Below are 18047 nucleotides of genomic sequence, written 5' to 3'. Positions count from 1 at the left end.
TTTACATCTTTTTTCACACCTTTTTACAACCTTTTTTTCACACTTTTTTACACCTTTTTTGCATTTTTACATCTTTTTTCACACTTTTTTTAACACCGTTTTTCACACCTTTTTTCACACCTTTTTACACACCTTTTTACACACCTTTTTACATCTTTTACACGTTTTTCACACCTCTTTTCACATCTTTTTTCACACCTTTTTACACCTTTTTGCACCTATTTTCACACTTTTAGCCTTAGCAACTACCCGCCCACGCTCCTTTACGTGAGTGGGTGTGGCCACAGCAAGCAAAATGGCGGCTTACACATGGGACAAAGTTAAGAGCTTTTTAACAGCAAGAGAACATAGAGATACCGTCTAAAGACGGTATCTAGAAGCATTAGAAGGTAGAGAGAACCTCTGTAAGTCTTAATAATGACCAAGTTGTACTTGCAAGGTGGTGAAATCAATTATAGGAATATTTTTTACCCTGTTGCGCTTGTTATCACTTAATTGGTCATAATTTGGAATGAATATTTTCCAAGATTCTTGTTACAAAACATGTGATAAAAACAGAATAACTTCATAATTTTTAAAAATGACACAACACTGTTATGCATGTATTTCTCTCTCTCTCTAGATATTTTATCCTGATCTTATTAATAAATCACAGGCTCCGACATACACAGTGACTCCAATCAAAGATAATCCGGACTTTGCCGTTTTGCAATTCCACGCTGGACCTCCTTACGAGGTAATCCAAACGCACACTTCTTGTTTTAAAATGGAGCCATAATTATAACTGCTCTTATATCGATCTCTTAGGACATTGCATTCAAGATAGTCAACAGAGAGTGGGAGTATTCATGGAAGTACGGCTTCACATGTCAATTCAACAACAACATATTGCAACTTTGGTTCCGATTCAAGCGATATAGATACAGGAGATAATTTATTGATACTAATTGAATATTTTTCCATGTCATAATAACCTGCAAACTGACGAGTGGGTGGAGTTGGGTGGGGCACTGTGAGTGCGGTCTGGAATGGGCGTGGATGTGGATGGATCAATTGGTACTATGCGTGTGGTCTGATGTGATTTCGTTCTTCCTTTCTTTTTCTTTTTTTCGACCACCTCTTGTTTCTCTACCCTATATAAAGCTTTAGTGTTAGGACCAAGTGCAAGAGAGCCTTGCGTGACCACGGGAGACGTGGGTAGCACCCCTTGTGGATGGGTGGAGCCAAATTGGGTGTGGTTTGGCTCCTCAAAGACGCTGTTACTTAATAGTGAGCTGTCACTTGTGGCAGTGAGAGAGGTTAGAGTGGACGAGTGTAACGATCGATTAGTCTCGTTTATTGATCTTGGTCTTTGACTGGGAGTGAAACCAGGTGTAGTCAGGTATACGTAAGGAGGCGTGGTTTTATGAGGTGTGGTGGAGTTTTGATGCGATTGAGAGAAGACCCTGTCCTCTGAGAACCTCACGGTATTTCTTGGCGTCAGTGGGATGGGCATTAATTGGGAGTCATGTCTTGAATGTGACTGCTGTCTTTCTCTATTCTTGAAGTTAGCGTCAGCCTCTTCTAAATCTTCTGGTCCTTTTTGTAGTGTTTCCGTGACGTGCGAGAGCTTTTCCATGACCCTCTCTCTTGCTAGTCCTGTGTCTTCGCCTCTCATTGAATCCAAGAGCTCCAAAGCTTCATTGAAACATCTTCTAGCTTCCTCGTAGTTCTTTGTCTGATAAGACAGAGACCCAAGTCCCTCGAGAGCTTGGAAAGCCAGTGGGTTGTTTGTCTCTGATTGCGCCAGTGACAGTGCTGTAGTGAAGGACTGGTGGGCTAAAGGATACTCTTGTAATTGAGTTTGGCAGAGAGCAAGATTACACAGACACTTTGCTTCATTGACTGGCTGCCCTAATTGATCTATAAGCAGAAAACAATTCAACTATGCATAAACAAAGTCACAAACCCATTCACCATAGTGTATGTACATGTACCTAACTATACCCACATGTACATGTACATGTCTATAGCATACATGTAATATAATGATGTATAACTGACTGTATAGGCTAGCAGCTGTCTTGTGGTACATGATTCCCTCCACGTACTGTCCCATTTCATTGTACACTGCTCCTATATTCTGTAGCAATGGCGCCTCCTCCTCTAGCTGTCCCTCTCTGTCTTTGATAGCTAGTCTTAGAAGAGGTAGTGCTCTCTCAAAACTTTGTATGGCGTCGGAGAATAATTTTAAAGAGCTGTATACTAGTCCTAATCGTGTATACAATTGACCTTAAGAGAGAGAGAGTGAGAGAGAAATAATTGTACAATTTCTTCACACATCTTGAGTTGATAATTGGCATTAACAAGATGTAAATTAAAATTAACAAGGAAACTAATGAGGTAAAATTCAAACTATTATATCATTTATTATCATAAATTATTCATAAAGTACTTACTCTGTGCTTTAGGATCGTCCAGTCTGAGTCCCATTATCTTAGCTCTTGTTAGTGACTGGATACACTCCTCTCTCTTTCCTCCAGTCTGATAAGCGATTGCAAGATCAGTCAGAGTCATTATTTCTTTACTCTGTTCCCCTGAATCTTGGTAAAGCCTTTGAGCTGAGAGCAAGCAAGTGATTTGCTCTTTAAAATTTCTCCGCTCTTTCTCTCTTGAGGAGATGACAACAAAAACATCACCAGCAGAAGCAAAGGCTCCAGCTTTTACATAATAATCAACAGATTGCTTTAATTGGGTGGACGCTAGTGAGAACTCCCCCAGGGAGTCATTCGCTAGACCAAGATTGTAGTATATGTCACCACGGGTGAGGTCAGGTGATGTGTTCGATGTAAGGTCTCCTCCATTTGATGAGATACCGTTTTCAAGGGTATGAGGATCCGTTTGTCTGTTTGGGATCGAGTCTAACAAGGAGAGGGCGGACTGGAGGAGGGATATGCCTCTCTGGTGTTCTCCTGTGGTAACTAACGCTGCCCCTGTATTCAATAAACAAGATAGCTTGAGTCTTGGGTTGTCTGGTATTGATTCTGATACGCTCAGAGCAGTTTGGAAATGAGACAGCGCCTCTTTCATCTGCCCAGACTTTAGAGCATCCCCTCCTTGATTTGTAAGCTCTCTTATCTTCTTCTCTTCGGCTAAGGGCGAAGAAGAGTCGACCCGAGGAGAGATAGGGGAGGTGGTAACGGTGGCCATTTGTATGGTGGTTGCTATAACGACATGACCACACCTTTATTGAAAATAAACAATACCACGTTGTTTACGTATACTTCCGGATATTCTTGTTAATTTTCTCGGCAGAATACCCGCTTAAATTAATGTTCCCAGGAAAATCCCAGCTAAAAAAATTTCCACCAAAAAAGTGGCAAAAATTAATAATAAGCAAAATTATTTTACCTAAAAAAATTCCTGGGAAAATACCCGCTAAAATGTTCGCGGAAAAAATTCGCACTAAATTTTTCTGGGAAAATAAGCCCAAGCAAAAAAATAATGATAAAAATATAATTGTTATTAATTTTTATAGGCATAAATTGGGTATTTTTCTTAATAATTAATAAGGTGTGGTCTACCCACGTGTTGATATTATATCTATACGCTTCTTTTTTTTCATTTTTTGGTAGAAATGAGCAGAAAGAGAACTCCCAACGATTTCCTAAAGCAGATAGCTGGTCGTCCTGTAGTCGTCAAACTCAATTCCGGGGTAGATTACAGAGGTAGGACCCTGCATATTTGGAGAGAACAAATCACGTGATCTCCGATAGGTATCTTAGCATGTCTCGATGGCTACATGAACATAGCTCTTGAACAGACTGAAGAGTACATAGGAGGACAGGTATAAGAACTGCCTGACCTTCAAAATTGATGCTCTAATATCTATTTATAGCTTAAGAACAAGTATGGAGATGCTTTCATACGAGGAAACAATGGTTAATAATTAATTAATTAATACAAACAATAATTTTGATATTTAATGTCACAAATAATTTTCATGTTATTAGCGTACAAAATTTATATCTTTTACAGTCCTGTACATCAGTACCACCAAAACAGCAAGAAGATAAGATCACACCTCAAGAAGGACGAGTTTCAAGCACCTCGATATTTCTTACAAGTCCATCTCCTAGTATCATCATGTCACTAATTATCACCTCTTTATCAGGTGCAACGAGTAACTATAGCAACTAATTAATAATCATGCATAATTAATATTATTATTATACCTTTGATTCTGATTTACTGATTGTTACACGACATTGCATGCCATTCGGCTATTAAAGTTCAAAAATTAAATTGAATGATAAAGAGAAGGTGTGGTTTACTTTAAATGGGTGTGGCTTGAAAGCTGCTTGTTTCCAGAGCACGCCAATGACGCTTCCACCATGTTTGTCGTAAAAGAACATTGCCAGATTAGAGTATGCAGACTAAAGATGAACAACAACTTATTTAATAAAATGTTCACACATAATGTAATATAATTATAGTACATAATTATAGTATAGGCTCTTTGGCTTGATTTATGAGCAACTTTAAAAATTTGTAAAAAATCCAATTTTGATCGGAATCAGCTCAAACTTGCTGCACAACATAAGAACATATATCTGTATCAGAAAAAATTATTAAAAATGGAGAATTCTCTCCTCAATTTAGGCAAAATATGGCCAAAGTCCCTGAACTATTAGGGACTTTGGCCCGATTTTTAGCACCTATTGTTTTTGATCAGAATAAAATTTTCTACATAAAAACATTTTAAAGTGCAATTCTCTCTCAGCTATTTTATACTATTAATGACTAACTTCTAATGCTTGTACATACAAATGGACCGGATCAAACTGAACTATCGGGAGGTGAGAGTAATGGTGACCATCCACTGACGACACTCTACCAGTTTGAAGGCGTGGGACTTTTGACTCGTCAAGATGAATGAGAAGGTGATAATCAGTGAGAGGAGAACGAAATATTTGCTATTAAAATAATAATAATTTTAATTCATTATTAAAAATCTCACTTGCCTTAAAGTCAGGAGATTCCCGCCCAATTTGGAGGGAGTCAATCTGATTGGTCAGTAAATTGAGGGATGCTTTAGCCAGCGTCAATAATCTACCCATTACCGGGGCAGACGGTCTGTCTTTAGTTAGCTTGGAGGTGTGGTCAAGAGGTGTGGCTATAAACATGAGCGGCTGTCTCTCCCTATCCTTACTAAAAGAAGAAATAATTTCCGATGTGGTCTCGTCTATAAAAAAGGCAAAGTCAATAATAATACTAATATCAAACATACCATTTAATTGATTATTAAGATCGACTAAGAGAGGATCACGTGGCCAGTCATGAGACAGTAAAAGATCGAAGAACCTCAGCAGGACACATACTGAAGAGCTATACAGAATAATCATAAAATAATATAGAATAATTAAAAAATAATTAACAGTTAATTACAGGGTCAGCCCAGCCCTTACTTACCCAGGAACCAGGTAAGGGCCTGGATGAAGAAACAAATGAGCAACAAGAAGTTCTACGGCCTCGTCTGGAATCTGATTGGTCAGAAGGTGAGAACACACCCACTTCTTGCAGAGACGAGTCCCAAGACTATAAGCAGGAAACTGATTGTGTAATCTACAAGGAACATTAAAATAATAAAAATAGTATTACAAGTACATGTATCATGTATATTACATGTGCACATTTTTATGGATTACCCGTTGAGAGTTGATACCAGTAGTGGTTTACTAATGCAGTCCTTCTCCAGTCCCTTTGCTTTACTGAGAGACTGTGGAGTCCTCAAATCATTCAGTATACTCACCTCACGAAGATAGAATATAGTGAGACGAAAAACATACCCTTTCTGGTAAAAAAAGTAGATACATGTACATATGTACATACATGTACATGTGCAAGATAAAACTTGATTAATATTTAATAAAGAACTTAAATAAAACTTGAGACATTTGTAACTACCAACTAAAATAATTTTAAAAATAACTACATAAAAACTTTTGGATAAAACTTCATTATTATTTAATTGACTGAGTACCTTAAGTATGTCAATATAGTCTTTAGAAGTCCCTGTAATAAGCCCATGCTGTTTCCTAAGTGAACTGGATATTGATAAATAAAAAGCTGTTTTAATGTTATCAATGGCGTCCGGTGAGTCGGGCCACTTCCCGCTAGCCTCCATCTCCATGACAACTGCAAGGGAGGCGGGTAATTAGTGAACGGGTAGTGAGTGGGTGGGTTACCATGGAAACAAGGGGTGAGGGTGGGCGTGGTCACGTCACAGGACGGGTGGAGACAGTGATCTTGTACGAGAGGGAGGGGAAGGGAGCGGACTTTAGAGGAAGACTTGCCATTCCATGGTAAAGGAGGATGTACCTATGAGAGAAAGAATGAAAATATAATTAAAAAACCAGTTCTTAAATACCTCAGTGTGACAGAATATCGGTGAAGCTCCTTTGACAGTTGCTATCTCAAGTGGGAGGTCCTTTAACTGACGCAACTCACGACTTAACTCAATAAAAGCATTGACCACACCCACAGACACGCCCTCTCTTGTATCTATTGAGCTAAAAGAAAAACACATCACAACATACAAAACACATATCATTCATATCATTGATAATTTATCACAATAAAAAGCATACCCTTTTCCAGAACTCAATAGAGAGTCGAGAGTGTTGTGTGTTAAGACCACACCCTCTATATGGGTGTGTCTTTTCAAAATGTGGTCAATGATCAGACGTGGGACGTTCCTCTTCTCCCCCTCTCCTTTTTCCTCTGTCCAGAGCACAGCCTCGTTTATACTCCCATCAGGAAATCTTCTCAGCTCTGACTTTTCACCCCAAAAACTTCTGAAAGTAGACGCCTAAGAGAGAGTTTTTAACATGTAAGCTAAAATACAGAACACACAAGATGTGGCATATGAATTTTGATGGAATTTAACTTTATGAAACAAACCATCAGCAAAAGTAGGTAGTATCCATGAGAAATAAGTGTTACATGTACATGGTATATACTTCATTGCTGTCTGCTGGTGGTCCCATTATAAGAGGCTCATAGACTCTCTCAGTATTGAATATAAGACCCAGTGTAACATCAGAGCCAGCCAACGTGGGGGAGACAGCTGTAACTGCCCACTGGAAATAGATTAATAATTAAAAATAAATAAATGGATAATGTCAAGGTGTTACTTTGTTCCGCTTGACTGGTAATTGACTAATCAATTGTACACGTCCCTCTAATCCTTTATCAATTACACGCATCACTTCATCAAGCACTCCTGGCCATACCCACCCACCAAAATCAAAAACAAGCTCCTCCCACTTGTCACTGTTTCTGTCAAACAATGGAGAGCCTTTTATATTACCAGCAGAGAGATCAAACCTGAATAATTAAAGAAAAAGCATATAGTTTTACAGTTCAAATAACATGTACACACGCTACCCTTTGCTTACTTGCACAATGCATCGTATTTCAAAACAGGTTTAACGGGTTTCAAAAACACGCTTCCAAAGCTCCCGTCTGATTTGTCAAGGAGGGCGTGACAGAGCCCAGCCTCCTGTCTGAGGGCGTGATACTGATGGAGTGAAGTGTGTGCTGTTAGATTTAGGTAACCAGAAGAATCAATAAAGACAATGGGAAATGAAGAATGAAACTCATCTATTGATGGCTAAAAAATACAAAAGTATACGAATAGCGTACAGCATAGCGCTTTATCTTCAAGGAGCTTAACTTTTCACAAATTCAACCGCAAAATTAAAGCTCCAATAAATATTCAATCACCATTAAATGTGTGGCACTAACATTGCAAATTCACAAAATTTATTTCTGTGAAAAATTCATTTAAAAATAAATCCACAAAAATTTTGCTGCTTGACAATAAAGCATTATGTGATATCTTCTACTTACCAGTGAAGGATAGTTCTCTCTATCCCCCAGGCTTATCCCTCTCTCGTCCCAGTTGCTGTTGGCTAGGGTTGCCAAGATTAACAAGATCACACATAAACATGGCGTACGTTACCTAGAAACTGTAGGAATATCCTAAAAACTTGATAGCTACTCATGAAATGATTCAGTTTCCTCTGTCTCAGGAGATATAGCAGAACCATTGAAGCATGAAAGCCAGTGAATCCACCATAACCCTAAAATAATAAAAAGACAATAGTGTATGCCAACTATGCATACAATGATACTTTGTTATTATATCACAGAGTAGATCAATAAGAATGATGATAAACATAGTGAATAACTGAATGTAGCATTAAAGATTAGTTTTCTACATGTATTAATTATTGTTTTATAATAATAATAGTAATAATAATAATAATAATAATAATAATAACCTGGTCAAGGCCTCTCTGGTGCAGCCATGTCTTACACAATAGAGTGGCCTCAGTAATGGAGGGACAGTCAACAGCAGAAGCAGAGTACAGTTCTTCAAGGTGTTTCTCCCGTGATCCCATCTCAAGGAGGATAGCAGAGTTGTAGTGAGGAGTGGGAAGAGGAGGAAGATCTGGGAAAAATGAAAATAGAGACGAATGTTTATCATGTCTTATAGTAAGAATTAATCATGACAGTACAACATAGCATTATGAATGAAAATCATCAGCAAACTCAATACAATGCACAAACCATTTTCATGATTAATCTCTCACTCCTTTTTTTCAAAACTGTTATTGTCATACTGATTAGCCTACCTTCATGATCACACTCTCTTTCCTCCTCCTCCTTCTCTCCAAAAGGAAATGGTCGAGCGAAACGACGTACGTTACTCTTGCTTGGTAGAAGCTTTGTCAATGGGAAGGTATCAGCTGGTATGGTAGTGTGAATGTACACAGTAAACTGACTGGAGTCTAAAGAAGAAAGATTTTAAATAAACTAAATACAGCAGTTCACATACAAATTAGATTCATATGTACTAATTCCATTGATAAAAATAGCCTACTGTATATCCCTTGCTATTCCTACTTATTACTATTATTAGTGTCATCATCATACCTTTAGGAGTCAGTGTTAGTATTGGGAGTAGAGGATAGTTGAGATCATAAGTGAAATCCAGAGACGATATCAGTTTCCTCTTCTTGATGAGATGGCCGGCAATAATCGAGAGATAAAGAGCTCTTTTGTGGAATACACGATAATTCATGTAATCCTTCTCTTGAAGACATTCCTACAAGTATTACGTATATTATAATTACTATATGCTCTCTCTCTTTCTTCTCCCGGTTTCTCATAAAGCATGCTAAGTTGACAGCCTTATTATAATACCATACTCTTACTCGTGGTATCTCAACGGTTAGGTTAACATTGGGAGATGTCTTCAGGTTTGTCTCTAGGAGGTAGCTCCCGGTGACCTTTATCTTTGAAGGAGGTGAGAACTCAAAGTGACCTTTAATATTGGGTGAGGGAGGGAAACTTAACGGATACTTAATCATCTTTGGCAAGAGCCGCAGCCCCTCAGATAACTAAAAAGACATAAAACTACATAATGAGATATAGAGGCAGGAAGCATGCTAAATGAACTGAAAAGCACTATATGTACAGGGACTTTGGCCCAATTTTTGAGCAGCTTTATAAATTTAAAAAAATCCAATGTTGATCGGAATCAGCCCAAACTTGCTACACAACATAAGAACATGTATATGGATCAGAAAAAACTATAAAAATCAAGAATTCTCTCCTAATCATTTTTGATCAAATTTGGTCAAAGACCCTGTACTATAGTACAGGGACTTTAGCCCAATTTTTTAGCAACTTGACAATCCAATGACAAGAAGCTGCACAAGAGATCCCATGGGAAACCTTGTATAGCCAACATAAACAATTAAAAATAAACACATCAAATGCATAAAAACATCATTGGAGCATAATGATTATACCTTTAAACGCTCGGTAGTCTTTATAGATGAGAGCTCTGATTTTAATTTATGAAGAAACGTCTCAAGAGCCTCACTCGCCTCTTTTGAGCTATTTGGCTTCACCTCAGAAATTAATTCGGTAATCTACAATAATGATAATAATAATTAATTAATTACGGTTACACCCACAAATTAATTAATCAGGCCCACTTGTAGTTTAATGAGGTTTGTCCTAAACAATGACTCCGTTTCTTTGAGCGTTTGTAGCTCTTCATGTGTTGGAGGCTTGTAGAGACCAGATGGCTTCTTTTTAGCAGGAGGGGGGCCTAGGCCAGGATCCTGACCACCACGTGATCCCTTTCCTTCTAAAACAGCCGATTGCTATACAATAGGAAAGTTTGTAGTCAATATGTTGGCTTATTTACCTTTTTATTTTGTTTTCTCTTCATACTGAGCGAAAATGTGATCGCACGTGGTCAGAAAACAGCAGAGAAAGGGTTAAAATCAAAACTTCATTAATGATGGTTAATTAACTATTATTACTAACTAGACACTATCACAATTATTTATATGTATTTTTGTATTGTATTATGTTCTTTCTCATTCAAACTGCTATAGTTTTTAAGAGCTCAGTTGCAACCTTGTATTCTTCCGTGTCAGCAAGATCAGTTTCTGTTTCCTAAAGAGAGTGACCGGTAAGATAACAGAACAAGAGAAATAGCTATAGTACAACTATCAAAGCTGGTTACATTATGTGTTTGTAAATTCAAGCAAATCCCATAACCTCTTGGAGTAAACAAAATTAAGGATAGGGAAAGATATATAAGCAATACATACAAGTGAAGAGATAAGAGAAAGAGGAAGTGAAGAGATAAGAGAGAGAGGAAGAGAAAGAGTCTAGGGGGAGGGAGAGAGGGGGAAGGAGAGGAGAAGGATCACCAGTAATTTCGATAATTCATTATGTGCCATTTCTAATTGTCTTTCTATGTCTGGTATCATACTGTGTGACTCTGCTAGCACTTCTTTCTAAAATCAATAAAATAAAATAAGTGATAATACTAATAGTTATATACTTGTTTACGAATGTCATATTCATCGCGACCCTCTTCTGTCATTTTCTGGATTTTCTCCTCTTGTTTTTCAGCCTCTTTGATGTACATGTTCTTCTCTTTCGACAACCTTAAATAAAGAAACATAAAAGCCACTGCAGACTCAACAAATACCTCTTCACTACGCCAGTCTTGATTTTAATGGTTCTAACCCTCTTCACATCCGCCATCTTTGTCACCAAAAAAGGTGTTTAATTACAATATTAAAATTAAATTCATTATCTTTGCTGCAGAGTGATAAGAGGTAGGGCGTCTCTCTTCCAGCTTAAAAAAGACGCAGTTGTCCCTGTACCCAGTCCAGGAGACGAGCTACACAGCACATCATGGCAAAAAGATTTGCACGTAAAGTCAAGAGGGCTGGCAAGTCCGCTACCCAATTTCGTTTCACCTCGACATTTGAGTATATCGACTTGACTTGTAACGGGACATGGTGAGTCAATTAGCTTCAATACACTCAAGCAAAGATATTAGCAACCACCAATAGATCACTTACATGCATACGCGCTATTGAGAGAGGGGGAGAGATGGGATTAGTTTGGTCAGATAGGGAACTATTTGAGATCACTTTTGAGTTTTTGCTACCAGTGGAAGGGGAGGGGCTGCCCTTCAAACTATCTCTTCTCTTTATGACCCCTGTTTCATCTATTTCTAGGCGTCCTGGAAGTTTGAGGGTAATTTGGCTTAGAAGTCACAGGAGAGTCCAATCGTCGGATGTAAGTGATTATTATTTTTATTTATTATTAATTATTTTTTAAAATCATTAATAAACTTTACAGCACAATAGAAATTAGATTCTCTTCATTGAATAGGTTGAGTTTGTTGTTACTGAGGATAGAGGGCCTAATGGTGCTGATGGTCGTGCTGTTTTTGATCCACCAATCTCAGCCTCATTGATTGTCACGCTCTACAGAGTAAGTGTATAATTATTGTAATACTATCCAAACATATCATCATTGAACTTTATAGTTGTCATTGACATTGTGGTTTAGTTTGATATTAAGTCAAGCAGTATTAAAACCATTGTTGCATTTTAAAAACAATAACCATAGCCCATACATTCTGCTTCATCATTTTGAAACTAGCAATGACCCATGAATAAAAGCCTATTTATTCATTTACTGATGTTACCACACAGACACTCCTGGGATAAACCCTACAAGTGCTATTCCCATATAAATCATGAATGACTTCAAGTTATACTCAATACTCATTACACTTTCCTTGACCTTTTGATAAGGGATTCATAATAGCTGATTCTAGTGTCAAATACACAAGGAATTTAATCTTATGCATCATATTAAAATATTCACACTATTTGCTATAGTATCAGAATTAGGAAGCAGCTCCTATTATCTATACTAACACTTCAATAGCTTACACAATACTACATGTGTAGTGCAACTGTCAGAAGCACACCTACAGACTTTGTAGCAGTTGTATAATCTGTGTAATTCCTTATAGGATGGCAAGAAGCAGGAGTTTGAGGAAAAGGAATACAAGTATTACATTGAAAACGTTAGCGACAAAGTGTTGTGTGTTATATCAGTTTATCTAAAGTCTGCTATTGTCTTTGTTTATTTTTGGTTGTTCTTTGTTGTTAGGAGGACAAGAATGGAAAGAAGATTCTTGCTTCCTTCAACTGTGACATGGCAGAGTATGCAGGGATACCTTCAGCAAGGTTTGCTCCTGATATTAATTAAAAAATTAAATGCATTGTGTGTCTTTGTCTCTCTCATCAGACATGCTCTAGAAATGAATTTCAAGCCTGTCTCTAGGAAGATCAGCAAGTCCCTGCTTGGGATAACATTAGAGGCCGAGTTCCAGAAGGAGGGAAAAGACACGTGAGTGATGTGAATGTCATTTTTTTCTGCCCTTCTCTCTTCCACTCCTATATGTATTGCATATTATGCATGTACCCTCTCTTTCTCTCTCACTGAATTTCTCTCTCTTTCTTTCCCTCATAGTGATGACGACATGCAGAGTACATTCAGCTCAGTTGATCCAGCGCAGAGTGTGATGTATGCCGACGATGAAGACGTTGATGATGAAGATCTTGACGAAGCTGCAACACTTGGAATGAGGTAGATCCTCCATGTACAAACATAGCTCACAGCATCAACAAACAATGAACACTGGCATGTTTAGCTAACCGATGCCAAATTAGCACGAATATTTTATTGTAGCAGTTTAAGATTCAAAAATGATATAATATATCTTCATGTAGGACAATTAGTATGTATTGTAACTATTTGATTATTATACAAACACAGAGTACTATAATAAAATATGAGCACATAATTAACATGCACAAAATTTATTTGCGTAGTACTAGCAGTATAGTATGTCCAGTTATCAAAATATTTATTTTGTAGACCCAAATCTCCTGAGGAAGAAGAGAATGAGGAAACTCCAGCAGCGAACGAAGAAAATGAACCTGGTAATTTATTATTATCAATAATAATTAAAATTTTCGAGGGGTGTGGCACTTAAAAATAATGTTTAACTTCTTATGCTTATATCTTGCATTTGTAATGGCAAGTGTCCTCCTAGTTGGCCCATGGCCTCGAAAATTTTAAATCTGTGCATGCAAGACATTTCTGTTAGAATGTGACCACACCTCTCACTGGAGCCCCGCCCATTCACACACAACACAATAGGTCCTTTGAGATCGATTGTCGTCCTCGGTACGGGCGAGACACGACGACGGAGCCAGTTACGTTTACAACCTCCACCCGTCAAACCACCTCGCTCAGATAAAAGTATGGAGAATCTATTAGACATTGATAAAGGGAATGAAATCACTGATAAACTGGAAACACAAGGTGACGAGGGTAATATCTTTGAAGCAGAAAAACCTGATGAAGAGAAGGAAGGTAATGAGGAAATTGTCAAAGATGGGAAGGATGAATTAATGGAAGGCGGGGCTCCAGAATCCTCCAATGGTGGTGTAATAGAAGAAAGTCAACTCGAGTCATTGTCAAATGATAATGTAGGGATGAAAGGGGAAGAGGAGGAATGTAGCAGCAAGAAGAAGAAGAAAGAAGAATGTAGTAGCAGCAGCAAAGAAGGAAAGAACGAGGAAGAGTGTAGCAACAGCAAGGAGGCTAAAGAAATGGAACAAGAAGAGAAGGAGTGTAGCAGCAGCAAGGAGACCAAAGAGAAAGCAAAAGAAGAAGAATGCAGTAGCAGCAAGGAAGGAAAGAAGAAAGAAGAAGAATGTAGCAGCAAGAAGGCTGAAGACTTAGAGAAGGCAAAGGAAGGAGAGTGCAGTAGCAGCAAGGAAGAGAGCAATAAAAAGGAGGAGGGGCCTTGTGGAGCCACGCCCATTGCCGTATCAGCACCTCCTACAAAGAGCAGCTCCGAGCCGCATTCCTGCGATGAAGAAATGCCACAGAGGAAAAAGAACGACACAGCAAGCAAAGGCACCGGAGCATCTACTACTGCTGGAGAATCTACTGCATCAGCGCCTATGACGGACGAGGCACGAAGGAAAGGTCATCCAGGCCCGCCATTCGGAGGAGTGACTGCAGGAGCTAGTGGTGGAGGACCTGCTGGTGAGGAGAAGTGTGTCTCTCCCGAAAAAAGAGACAACACCCCAGAGGGGTGTGGTCAACATCACATATGCCGACAATTATATATAATAGCCAATTATGTATTTACTTTAAAAAATTAACTTACATTTTAAATATATTTTTAGATAAGCAGCCGTTCACTGATCCTCAAGGCGCTAACCCGTTTGATGAGCCAGCGAAGGAGCAGTCTCCCCCGCCCACCAGCCCAGGAAGAAACGCTGCTCTTGTGAACACATGGCTCCCTGATGCTCAGTATGTGGACTGTCATGATGTGGGCGTGGGGAATGAGAGAGTTGATTCTGCTGACGTCATTGGGGTAAGACTAGCATGCACTGTAACAGCATAAAGCTTTAATATTAAAATTCACTCCGTATGCTACAAGTATTGATGTTCTATAAGCATATTATCTTCTGAATTACTGCAGCTTAGAGCTAAAATTTTGAAGCTTTGCTTTTAGCAGGCATTTTAGTGTTGTTGAATTTGTGCTATAAAACGACAATTTTACGAGACCAATTGTCTAGTTAGCAATTAATATTTATCGAAAGCAATTAAATATTAATTACCATCATTCCTGCTTGGAGGATTCACTTTTGTTATTAAAAACTTCCTCTAAGAGCCAATGCATATTTTTTGTGCATTCATCACAAAACCAAAGCTTACAAATCGGAAAATGAACTGTTTTTGATTTAAGAATTAACATACCGAAAGCATTAAATTAAGTCACGGATCACCATTCTTAAAACTCTTTGCTCAAGCCTCATGTACATACATGTACTTTAATTCAATTATAAATTGTAAACATTGGCTACCTGTTCCATGATATGGTGCATGACACTGATTATCTAACATGCACGAAATTAGTAAGCAGTGGATTCTATTTGTTGACATTTTTGGTCGATAATTTGAATTTTGATATGGGCTGTCTGTGTATTTAACTATTTTATCTCTTCTATTCCTCTCTTATCTCATGTATACTCCCTCTTTTCTCCTCTTCCTCCCCTTTCTTAGCTTTACTTCTCTGCTCAGTGGTGTCCCCCATGTCGAAGATTCCTTCCAAAATTATTAGAGTATGTTATCTGTGATTAATATGATGTCATCATAGTATGTACAAATATTTGTACCTCCTTCCTTTCTTTCCCCCCCCCTCTCTTTCCTCCAGGTTCTACACTTCATTAAAGAAGAACAACAAATCTTTTGAAATGATTTATATCTCAAACGACAAGTAAAGGACTGATGTGGTTTAAGCTCTGTAATGACTCCTTGTTCCCTTGCTCTGTCTCTTGTTCTTCTCCTCTTCCTCTTAGCTCTAGAACAGAGATGATACAGTACATGGCTGAGCAGCAGATGCCTTGGGTTGCCATACCTCACGGTCACCCTCTAATTGACAAACTCAAGCTAGACTTTAAGTATGTAACTGTCCCCTTTCTTTTTATCTATGACACTCCACCCTTCCTGCCTGTTTATTTTATTCCCTTATATAGAGTTCGTAGTATTCCTCTTCTTGTAATTGTTTCTGCTTCCGGAGAAACTGTAAGTAGCAAAAGAGTGGGGAGGGTTAATGTACATGTACATGTACTCTAATGCAATGTTGTTTACAGTAGCTAATGCCACATTATCATAGCAGTGGGAATTAGTAACCTACAGCTATTGCTTAAAGGGAGTTTTCCTAAACCAATCTCAAAGAGAATTCAACAACAATGATTGTGCAAAGTGGGCATCCACTTAGCTATAGCACAAAGCTTAAACAAGTCTCCTATTATGAATGCTTAAGAAACAAACTGATATCCATGTACTGTATGTGTGTCATTTTTCCTGTAGTTGGACGACAATGCTAAGAAGGCAGTTGAGGGCACTCATGTTGCTGCCTCCTCTACTATCAAGCAATACAACAAGTGGCTAGAGAAAGCTGGTAAATCAGCAGATGATGAGGACAGGCAGAAGACTGGAGGAGGAGGGATACTAGGCTCCATTAAGAAAGCTTTGGGTGGCAAGGACGATGAGGTGAGCCATTTATACATGTACCTACTTTCATTAATTTATTTTTATTTAGATACCTCCTACATCTCCCTCTACTGAAACTGTTAGTTATATTCATTTATTTATTAATTTATTTATTTATTATATCAAAGCAGCATTTGAGAGAAGCAGCTGAAAGCAAAAGTGTGAGTGTTTAATGCATTCATCAGTCCTTGAAATATAAAGATGTGGTTATATTTATGTGTGCTACTACTGCTTGAGATTGTTGTTTAATGCATCCTTAATTTTATATAAATGTCTCTCTCTTTCTCTTCCACTTTTTTCCTCTCTTCCCCCCACAGCACAAGACCACGGTTAATGAGAAGCACAACAAGGAGGAACTACTCCGGCAGCTCCAACAAAAAGAAGACATTATTCGTCACCTTGAAGAAGTAAATCAATCCCTCAAGATCACCAACGATGAGCTCAACACTGAAGTACGAACACTCAAGACTGGACTGGAACAAAGCGAAGCTAAGGTAGACCAGGAATATGTGATCACATGACTTGATGTCACATGACAGGTGAAAGTACTTGAGGCTTCCACTGCCCAAAAGAAACAAGAAGACGAGAAGCTTCGTGAGCATCTCAAGGTGAGTGGTTGTGGTTTATGGGAGTGGTTAATCCTTGTGGTACAGGTTCAAGGGTGGTTGTTTAAGAAAGGCGCCAAGGGACCAACGGCTAACGTTTTTAGGAGGAGATACTTTCGTTTGGATCAAGGGAGTAGACTTTACTATTACAAGAGCCAATCTGAAGGAACACCACAAGGGTATGTCTTCTACTTAATGTTTTGTGAGAAAATTTTATTATTGAAATTTTGAAATTTTTTTTGCAATTTTGCTTTTTTTAAAGTACATCTACACATTGTGAATAATCCTTCTCTATCTTTCTTTCATGCAGTTTTATTGATCTAGCAAAGGTTATTGAGGTATCTGCAGCTGATGCATCGAAACAAGATAAGAACAACGGGACCTTTAACATTAACTGTGAAGGAAGAGTGTTTGAACTGTTGGCACATGATGAGGCAGAAATGAACAAGTAACAGAATACATTTATATAATTAAAATCGGTACACATTTACCTTAAAACTGGAACCCATTTTGCTCAAGCATATTTAGTTCATTTATGCAAAATTTAAGTTGAATTCATCAGTTATCAAAATAATAAATATGGTATTTTAATGCATTTGATTTTTATTGTTATTTGTTGATTTCTAGCCTGGAGTGTTTTTATTTTATTCCTCATCACAGGTGGATCAGTGCCATTACTTACTTAGCCAAATACTTCAAGGAGAAAGGTGCTTCGCCAAATTAAAGTGCAACAGAAAAAATGATAACTTATTATATATATATATATATATGTATAACCAGACATAGTTTCAAGTGTTGTCGTTGCTTTTTTAAAATTGTATTAGTCTCACGTCTTTATTATTATTATTATTGTTGTTATTTTTGTTTTTTATTTATAATAGTTAATTATAGCAGCTGTGCATGCCAGCTTTGACGTTG

The 18047-nt window shown here is 38.0% G+C and overlaps 6 protein-coding genes across 10 annotated transcripts in view; 3 read left to right on the top strand and 3 right to left on the bottom strand.

Moving 5' to 3' along the window:
• The window catches only part of LOC100641140 (cactin-like), a 6702-nt gene extending 5721 nt beyond the window's left edge, over positions 1–981 (top strand). Inside the window, exons 21-22 of the mRNA XM_020001106.1 lie at positions 623–736; positions 808–981. Coding sequence (XP_019856665.1) covers positions 623–736; positions 808–933 — 240 coding nt within the window. The 3' untranslated portion in view covers positions 934–981. The remainder of the gene's footprint in view (positions 1–622; positions 737–807) is intronic.
• LOC109585143 (tetratricopeptide repeat protein 28-like) lies at positions 953–3233 on the bottom strand. Its single transcript, XM_020001107.1, has 3 exons — positions 2439–3233; positions 2044–2271; positions 953–1902 (listed from the first exon to the last, which is right to left on the bottom strand). Exons 1-3 carry the CDS (start codon positions 3187–3189, stop codon positions 965–967), a joined length of 1917 nt encoding a protein of 638 aa, XP_019856666.1. The 5' UTR covers positions 3190–3233; the 3' UTR covers positions 953–964.
• A 306-nt stretch (positions 3234–3539) lies between these two features.
• On the top strand, positions 3540–4284 carry LOC100640003 (U6 snRNA-associated Sm-like protein LSm6). The gene is made up of 4 exons (XM_003389218.3): positions 3540–3707; positions 3756–3826; positions 3878–3920; positions 4018–4284. Exons 1-4 carry the CDS (start codon positions 3617–3619, stop codon positions 4053–4055), a joined length of 243 nt encoding a protein of 80 aa, XP_003389266.1. The 5' UTR covers positions 3540–3616; the 3' UTR covers positions 4056–4284.
• On the bottom strand, positions 4051–10332 carry LOC100641013 (nucleolar protein 6-like). 2 transcript variants are annotated; one of them, XM_020001096.1, is made up of 24 exons: positions 10268–10332; positions 10053–10223; positions 9864–9986; positions 9264–9449; positions 8983–9154; positions 8682–8837; positions 8328–8497; positions 8006–8126; positions 7894–7955; positions 7440–7654; positions 7176–7368; positions 7002–7121; positions 6630–6850; positions 6410–6551; positions 6228–6360; positions 6023–6177; positions 5688–5833; positions 5452–5604; positions 5270–5367; positions 5004–5224; positions 4788–4955; positions 4314–4415; positions 4215–4262; positions 4051–4166 (listed from the first exon to the last, which is right to left on the bottom strand). In XM_020001096.1, the coding sequence occupies exons 1-24, from the start codon at positions 10289–10291 to the stop codon at positions 4065–4067; spliced, it is 3402 nt and encodes a 1133-aa protein (XP_019856655.1). In that variant the 5' UTR covers positions 10292–10332; the 3' UTR covers positions 4051–4064. The 2 variants fall into 2 exon arrangements, with proteins under 2 accessions (XP_019856655.1, XP_019856656.1); XM_020001097.1 differs by having other exon boundaries at positions 4142–4262.
• An 8-nt stretch (positions 10333–10340) lies between these two features.
• On the bottom strand, positions 10341–11175 carry LOC100640889 (tubulin-specific chaperone A-like). The gene is made up of 4 exons (XM_003389225.3): positions 11066–11175; positions 10916–11021; positions 10782–10868; positions 10341–10521 (listed from the first exon to the last, which is right to left on the bottom strand). Exons 1-4 carry the CDS (start codon positions 11119–11121, stop codon positions 10447–10449), a joined length of 324 nt encoding a protein of 107 aa, XP_003389273.1. The 5' UTR covers positions 11122–11175; the 3' UTR covers positions 10341–10446.
• Positions 11167–17958, top strand: LOC100640762 (EH domain-binding protein 1-like protein 1). Of its 4 annotated transcripts, none has more exons than XM_020001098.1 (22): positions 11167–11381; positions 11604–11664; positions 11761–11862; positions 12413–12466; positions 12553–12629; positions 12691–12792; positions 12916–13032; positions 13324–13388; positions 13609–14505; positions 14649–14839; positions 15532–15590; positions 15683–15745; positions 15828–15929; positions 16005–16053; positions 16342–16524; positions 16574–16603; positions 16653–16685; positions 16842–17018; positions 17064–17132; positions 17178–17308; positions 17440–17577; positions 17790–17958. In XM_020001098.1, the coding sequence occupies exons 1-22, from the start codon at positions 11275–11277 to the stop codon at positions 17851–17853; spliced, it is 2871 nt and encodes a 956-aa protein (XP_019856657.1). In that variant the 5' UTR covers positions 11167–11274; the 3' UTR covers positions 17854–17958. The 4 variants fall into 4 exon arrangements, with proteins under 4 accessions (XP_019856657.1, XP_019856658.1, XP_019856659.1 ...); XM_020001099.1 differs by having other exon boundaries at positions 11168–11381; positions 16656–16685; XM_020001100.1 differs by having other exon boundaries at positions 11169–11381; positions 13945–14505.
• The last annotated feature ends 89 nt before the right edge of the window (positions 17959–18047 follow it).

The sequence above is a fragment of the Amphimedon queenslandica genome, unplaced genomic scaffold (genome assembly GCF_000090795.2).
Source record: "Amphimedon queenslandica unplaced genomic scaffold, v1.1 AMPQUscaffold_13111, whole genome shotgun sequence".
Classification (NCBI taxonomy): Eukaryota; Metazoa; Porifera; class Demospongiae; order Haplosclerida; family Niphatidae; genus Amphimedon; species Amphimedon queenslandica.
Note: the sequence above shows the minus strand (reverse complement) of the source record. Positions and strands in the feature narration are given on the sequence as shown.